The following is a 7,500-nucleotide window of genomic DNA, read 5'->3' as shown; positions in this document are numbered from 1 at the left end:
GCTATATATTAAAAAGATAAATATGCACACATGTGCACTGACAGTCTGATCAGTGTGTCTGATTGGCTGAAGACCCTGGAGAAGTGCAGTTGCTGGAAGCTCTCCAGCCTTCAGAACAGATGTGGTACGGGAGCTCTGCAGTGAGCTACAGCAGACAGGCAGTGTGGCACAGCTCTGCTCGCAGTGTCCACAGTCTGACAGGAAACCCAGTACATCCTCCCAGTGTGACGGGAAACCCAGTACATCCTTCCAGTCTGACAGGAAACCCAGTGCATCCTCCCAGTCTGATGGGAAACCCAGTACATCCTTCCAGTCTGACGGGAAACCCAGTACATCCTCCCAGTCTGACGGGAAACCTAGTACATCCTCCCAGTCTGACAGGAAACCCAGTACATCCTCCCAGTCTGACGGGAAACCCAGTACATCCTCCCAGTCTGACAGGAAACCCAGTACATCCTCCCAGTCTGACAGAAAACCCAGTACATCCTCCCAGTCTAACAGAAAACCCAGTACATCCTCCCAGTCTGACAGAAAACCCAGTACATCCTTCCAGTCTGACGGGAAACCCAGTACATCCTCCCAGTCTGACGGGAAACCCAGTACATCCTCCCAGTCTGACGGGAAACCCAGTACATCCTCCCAGTCTGACATGAAACCCAGTACATCCTCCCAGTCTGACGGGAAACCCAGTACATCCTCCCAGTCTGACAGGAAACCCAGTACATCCTCCCAGTCTGACGGGAAACCCAGTACATCCTCCCAGTCTGACAGGAAACCCAGTACATCCTCCCAGTCTGACAGAAAACCCAGTACATCCTCCCAGTCTGACGGGAAACCCAGTACATCCTTCCAGTCTGACAGGAAACCCAGTGCATCCTCCCAGTCTGACGGGAAACCCAGTACATCCTTCCAGTCTGACAGGAAACCCAGTGCATCTTTCCAGCCTGACGGGAAACCCAGTACATCCTCCCAGTCTGACGGGAAACCCAGTACATCTTTCCAGTCTGACGGGAAACCCAGTACATCCTCCCAGTCTGAGTGACTGATGCTGATGTCAGTGGTTGGCTGACTAATTGTGATTTTAAGATAACCACGTTTTCTTTCTTTGTTTTTATTTGTTTTGTTTACCCCCCCCCCCCCCCCCCCCCCCCCCCCCCCCCCCCCCCCCCCCCCCAGAACAGCCGGTCCATCGGCGTGGCCGGTGCTAAGATTCCATGCTTCCCATTGCATGTCACCCATCCACTTCAGTAATCAGATCCCGTCTTCACCACGTACGATAGCTCCACATCTTGACTAGGAAATCATGCACACTTGTGGAAAAAGGAAATTCCTCGTGGTCCTGCTAGTCGTGCTGGAACGTTACCCGGCTGCATGTCTCCTCTGTCTCTGCCCCTCCGTGGTAAGACGAGGTTTGGGCTTTTAATGGCTAGACAGACATGTAGTGTGCACCTCATAACAATAACACGAAACACACACACAGGCTGCTCCTTAAATCTCCAGTTACAACCCACAGCACACACACAGCAAACACCATCGGGGAGACCGCTCAGCGTTTCAGAAAAAACTACTACCATGTGCTTTACTTGAATGTAGACTGCAGTGTGGTGAGAGAGCAGCTTCTATACTGTTTGATTTGTGCTGTATGTACTGTATGTGCTTTATGTATAGACTGCTCTCTAACTATTAAGCTTAGTGCATTGAAATAAAGCACATGGTGGCAATATTTTATCACTAAGTCTGTGGCTCCTAGTTTGCTATTTCCACGCACGTCCTTTGACATTGTACTGGACTTTTATTGTTTACAAGGTGAAAATGTGGTGTGGAACATGGAGCCATTTCAGATCTATTATTTATAATGGCAGCAGCATAAAACCCTCGTCTGCTACTGGGAAACTACAGAGTCTTTATGCCATGCTTCAGAGAGCCATTTTGGCTCAGCCAGTTGCAGTGGTCTAGACTGAAGATCAATAGAGCTGCTGATAGCTGCCACCGATCGGCGTCCCTCGCTGCCTCGCGCGCTCTCTCTGAGATAATCTCATTCAGGCTGTAATCAAGGGTCAAAGTGCGTCGCCAGGGACACACAGCAAGTGCCTCCACTTCTGGGAGAGCTAATGCACAAACACCAGTTGGGGGGGCCTGAGAGAGGCTGTCAGACAGGGTGAGCGAGCTGGCTTGATGCCTCGTGTGTCCGTGGGAATTCTCCTCATCATAGTCACCACAGGGAAGTACAATTTTTGAAATTCTCAGTAAAGTACTGAAACAAACACTGGAGTTCAGTAAGGGCAGATGAGGTCTGCAAAGTCTGCATGAAGTTGCATTTCCTGTTCCTGATTGTGTGTGTGTGTGTGTGTGTGTGTGTGTGTGGTGTGCGTGCGTGTGTGTGTGTGTGTTTAGGTGCTTGGATGGATCCGGAATGGTGAGTCAATGCTGAATGCTAGCATGGTGAACGCCAGCTCGTTGTCTGAGGCTGAACAGTTACAAAGAGAGCATGAACAATTCCAGCTAGCTATAGAGGTAAACACACACACTCTCACACACAAATAAACATATACACCATCGCACACCTACACTTCCCCACCTGCATACACACACACTTCTAACCACCACAAAACACATGTAGCCCAATACACCTCTGGAACTCATTCGCCCACACAAAGCCCCTTTAGGAACCCATATTAGCAACATTTTTACTGAATCAACACACAGGATGTAGCTGCATGACCCTCAGCTCCTAGGGCCAGAGGTCATACGCGTGTGCTTACCCATAGCTGTGGACACCCAGTCACACTGGAAGAGATTCATAGGCTGACCTTCAGGGCAAAACCCCTGCATGGGAAAGATTACCCTGACAATCTGCCAAGCAGATACAGCAGGAGACAAGCGTAGCAAACGCGCTGTGAGATTTACGACTCTCAGCGACTTTACTGGTGCTTTTCGTTGTGGAGTTGGCGGTTCAGGTTTTTGGTTTGTTTGTTTGGTTTTTTTCTGGTGTCACAAGGCCAAGGGGATTTTTTGACGCTGTGTGAAAGTGTGAGCACGGAGAACCTGACCTTCATTGTGAGGCACAACTCCATATTTCATACTCATCACACACGGGACGATTCCTTTCGCTCTCATGGAAAGAGAACATACCAGCTGCTTACATCATATAAATGGCGTGTAGCCATGTGCAGTTTCCCCCACTATTATTATTTTTCCTGTTTTTTAATTTTGTATTTATTTCTCATTTTTACTGGTGTGGGAATCTTAGTCAGCTGGCTGCGTGACATGCAAATGTGTTTCTCTGTCATTTATCTCCATGTTTTGGGGGCCCCAGCAGGTATTCGTGCTCGTGACAGCTGTAAAAGCTGCCGTTTGCAGGGAAGACGATCCCCCCCCCCCCCCGCACACCCCTGCCGTCTGCTTAAAAGCGACGGTTCGCGGCCTCACCCCCTTCTCTCTCCCCCCCCCCCGCTCGCTAGTCTCTGTTCCACGCCAACTCGCTGCAGAAGACACACCAGAGCGCGCTGCAGGTCCAGCAGAAGGCAGAGGCCCTGCTGCAGGCCGGACACTATGACCCCGAGGCCATCCGCGCCTGCGCCGAGAAGGTGGCTATGCACTGGCAGCAGCTCATGCTGAAGATGGAGGACCGCCTCAAGCTGGTCAACGCCTCTGTGGCCTTCTACAAGACCTCGGAGCAGGTGAGCTCCGCCCCCTGCTGGCGGGTCGAGGCCGCGTTAGCCCCGAGCTTGGCTGGGCATAGGGGGAACCCACTGACGGAATGAGAAAGGCCGCTCTGTATGCTAGGCGAGGCAAGTTTATATGTCTAGCGCATTTCATACACGAGACAATTCACTTACAAATAAAAATATCAAAGACAGTTGATTTAAATACAAAAGATAATTTAAAAAAATTAAAGTCGGATATGTAATCTGTGGACGGGGCTAATAAAATGTGTGTAAGTGGATTAACGCTGCCACGTGTGCATGTGCATGCACGCAGGCGTGAGTATCGCCCCGTGCGTATCACCCTGTGCATGTGCACGCACGCAGGTGTGAGTGAACGTGCGTATCACCCCGTGCGTGTGCCGTGGCAGGTGTGCAGCGTGTTGGAGAGCTTGGAGCAGGAATACCGCAGGGATGAGGACTGGTGTGGGGGTCACGACAAGCTGGGGCCTTCGGCAGAGTCCGACCACGTGCTGCCCCTCATCACCAAGCACCTGGAGCAGAAAGAGGCCTTCCTCAAGGTACGAGGCTCGGAAACGCAAGGCCGGGGTCACGTCTCCACTCTAGGCCAGCCCATGAGCACGCGTCTCCCCGAGCGTGAAAACCAACTGAAGCACTCCTTTGTCTCTGCGCATATGGACGCGTTTAGCTTCTTGTTTGTACATGCAGAGGATGAGCGAGGCCTTTTGTCTTCTGAGTGGTGCTGAATCTGTAGGGACTCATTTCCTGTTTGTAAGCAAAAAAAATGTATGATCAACCCTACTGACGTCCAGAGCATTTCAAACACTGTTAAACCACTTTTATGAAATGTTCCTTCATGTGTACCTGACAGCAAATAACAGGATTTTGGACCACGCTTCATAAATAATACAAAACCTTTCCAGATATCAAGAGTTGATAGTTCCGCCTCCAAAACCTCTGTCCTCCTCAAATCTGTTTTCAAAGCTGCTAAAGCATGTAAAATGAACCATAAAGCACACAAGACAACGTGGTATTTTGGGATTTTCTTCCCCCTTTTCTGAGCACTGCTAAGCTCTGGGCTGAGGGTGAGTGGACATGTGAGTGAATCAGAGTGTTGGTTTTGCATTGAACTGGGTGTTTTATGGTGTGTGTGTGTGTTGGATTCCAGGCCTGCACGCTAGCCCGCCGTAATGCCGAGGTCTTCCTCAAGTACATCCACCGCAACAACGTGAGCACCCCCACCTCCCCTAGCAATGCCCGTGGCCCCGAGCAGCAGGTCAAAGGTCAGTCTGCACGGTCCAGGCTTCTGAAGGTCAGACACAGCTGTGATTATCCTGCAGTGGGTCTTACACCACGTTACATGCTCTGGTAGCTGAAGAAGCTTTTCAACCATGTTACCTGTCTGTACCCCAAATGAAGCCAAGCATTTGTGTGTGTGTGTGTGTGTGTGTGTGTGTGTGTGTGTGTGTGTGTGTGTGTCTCCTGTAGCCATCCTGAATGAACTGTTGCAAAGAGAGAACCGAGTCCTGCATTTCTGGACCATGAAGAAGAGAAGGCTGGACCAGTGCCAGCAGTACGTGGTGTTTGAGCGCAGTGCCAAGCAGGTGAGACTCCACCACACACACGCACACACACACACCTACCCTGAACACACCCACATACCTGCCATGAAAACACTCCCACACCTGCCATGAACACACACTGCACACCTGCCCTGAACACACACACACCTGCACTGAAACCACCCACACACCTGCTCTGAAAACTATACTATACTTGCACTAAACACAATCCACACACATGCCCCTAACAGACCCCAGACATCTGTAATGAACACCTCAACACACCCCACATGTCTGCGGAGAACATGGCTAAGTGCCAGGCTTTGCTTGCTTTCCTTGGGTCGTATGGCAGGCACTAGACTGGATCCAGGAGACAGGCGAGTTCTTCCTCACCACACACACCTGCCCGGGGCCGGGAGACTCCGCGAGGAAGACTAGTGCACTGCTGAAGGAGTATGAAGAGTTCTGCATCTCTGCTAAGGTAGGCATCTCTCACACACACACACACACACACACACACACATGTAACACTTTCCCTTCTTCCTACTCTCTCTGTGTGTCCTGCTATCTCCATTAGTGCAGAGCTTGAAGTGTTTAATGATCTCTGGCTCACACAGCAGATCAGATTTCCTCTGTCTTGAGAGACAGCTGTTAGTGAACGCTGACATAGAGACTGCAGTCTGATTAAAACCAACCCTCACACTGCGACTGGCACAAGCCACAACATGCATGCAAACCAAAAATCAGCCAGAAATATCAAAGCATTGCACAAACGTGCCCTTCCTTTTAAAACCCGGGGCATGCACGTGCACACGCACCCACGCGCACACACGTACAGACAGAGATCCCACTCACACATGCTCATGTCCACCGTCCCAGCAAACCAAGGAGAAAGTGAAACTGCTGATCCAGCTGGCCGACAGCTTCGTGGAGAAGGGCCACGCCCATGTGGCCGAGCTGAAGAGATGGGTGAGCGCCGTGGACAAGTGTTACCGCGACTTCTCCCTGCGCATGGGACAGTACCGCGGCAGCCTGGAGGAGGTGCTGGGTGTTGGCTCGGAGGTGAGGCCCTCCCCTCCACAAGCACAGAGACAGTCCAGTGCCCCCCCAGCATTCAGCACAGCTACAAACAGCTGTGCTGACCGCGTGGTTCAGCCGTGTCTGGGGTCCCTGAGGAGTGGCCTAATGTTGAGGGAATGCATGCAGTGTTTCATCTCAGTGTAAAGTCATTTGTATGGGTCAGTTATGTATAACCCAGAGCATAGTTGCCTCACCACGCATCGCTGGTTCAGAGTAAAGGGTAGTCAACGGCCCCCTTTCCCGAGGTTTTCACAAATGCCTTTTTAATGGACACTGCTCAGCCGGAGACTGTAATTAAAGTCATTAAACCATTAAGGCTGTGAAATAGCCTTTATTACAGTGAAGCGCATTGACTCAGAAGGTCCACGTCAACTGTGATGGCCCTGAAGAAAGGTGCTCAGACAGCTCATCACAGCACGTCTGCTGTGGGGCAGGATTCAGGCCAACTGGTTTTGTATCCACCTGAATACAGGTCAAAGGTCCTTAATCAGACCAATCACAGCGCAGAGGGAGGAACTAGACTGGCACTACGGCAAAGAGATGTCAATGATGGCATTATTATCTCATTCAGCAGTAGTTCTCATAGTGTGTGTGTGTGTGTGTGTGTGTGTGTGTGTGTGTGTGTGTGTGTGTGCATGTGTGTGTGCATGTGCGCACGTGCCTCTATCAGGATAACAGGGACCTGGAGTTGGATATTATTCCAGCCAGTCTCACAGACCCACAGGTCAAACTCCGTGACCCGAACCATGAGGTCAACGAGGAGAAACGCAAGTCAGCCAGGAAGAAAGAGTGAGTGGGTCAGGGGTCACTGCTGGGCAGCTGAGTGAAAGCTCCTGGCTTGACTGTGGGTTTGAATGAAACTACTGGGTTTGCAGCAGTAAAATGAATCACAAATCTGAAAACTTCTAAAAAATAGATTGAAAAGAGTCAATGTAAAAGCTATAATGGATTAAATAAAAGTAAAGGCATTCAGGAGTACAAAATAGTCACACACTTCACATACTCCTCATACTTTGATGTCTTTGTCGGAATTAAGCAATTGATCTGTAAGTTGACCAAATTCTGATAAGAAATTAAATGTCATGTGATGTAAGTTTTTATAGATTCAAAAATGTAAATTATATATTAAAATAAAACCTAAATTAACCATATCCACCTTAAAATGAAAAAAAATTAGCAGACTGACTGAATTT

General features: G+C 49.9%; 1 protein-coding gene across 2 annotated transcripts in view; it reads left to right on the top strand.

Moving 5' to 3' along the window:
* kalrna (kalirin RhoGEF kinase a) overlaps positions 1-7,500 on the top strand; it is a 141,060-nt gene that overhangs the window by 91,397 nt on the left and 42,163 nt on the right. For both annotated transcript variants that reach the window (XM_035536272.1, XM_035536268.1), the window contains exons 16-23: positions 2,395-2,514; positions 3,462-3,680; positions 4,076-4,225; positions 4,834-4,948; positions 5,154-5,269; positions 5,580-5,708; positions 6,107-6,289; positions 6,978-7,096. In XM_035536272.1, the coding sequence (XP_035392165.1) occupies positions 2,395-2,514; positions 3,462-3,680; positions 4,076-4,225; positions 4,834-4,948; positions 5,154-5,269; positions 5,580-5,708; positions 6,107-6,289; positions 6,978-7,096 (1,151 nt within the window). The remainder of the gene's footprint in view (positions 1-2,394; positions 2,515-3,461; positions 3,681-4,075; positions 4,226-4,833; positions 4,949-5,153; positions 5,270-5,579; positions 5,709-6,106; positions 6,290-6,977; positions 7,097-7,500) is intronic.

Source organism: Electrophorus electricus, chromosome 2, assembly GCF_013358815.1.
Source record: "Electrophorus electricus isolate fEleEle1 chromosome 2, fEleEle1.pri, whole genome shotgun sequence".
Taxonomy (NCBI): domain Eukaryota; kingdom Metazoa; phylum Chordata; class Actinopteri; order Gymnotiformes; family Gymnotidae; genus Electrophorus; species Electrophorus electricus.
The sequence above is the reverse complement of the archived record's forward strand: the minus strand, read 5'-3'. Positions and strand labels throughout refer to the sequence as shown.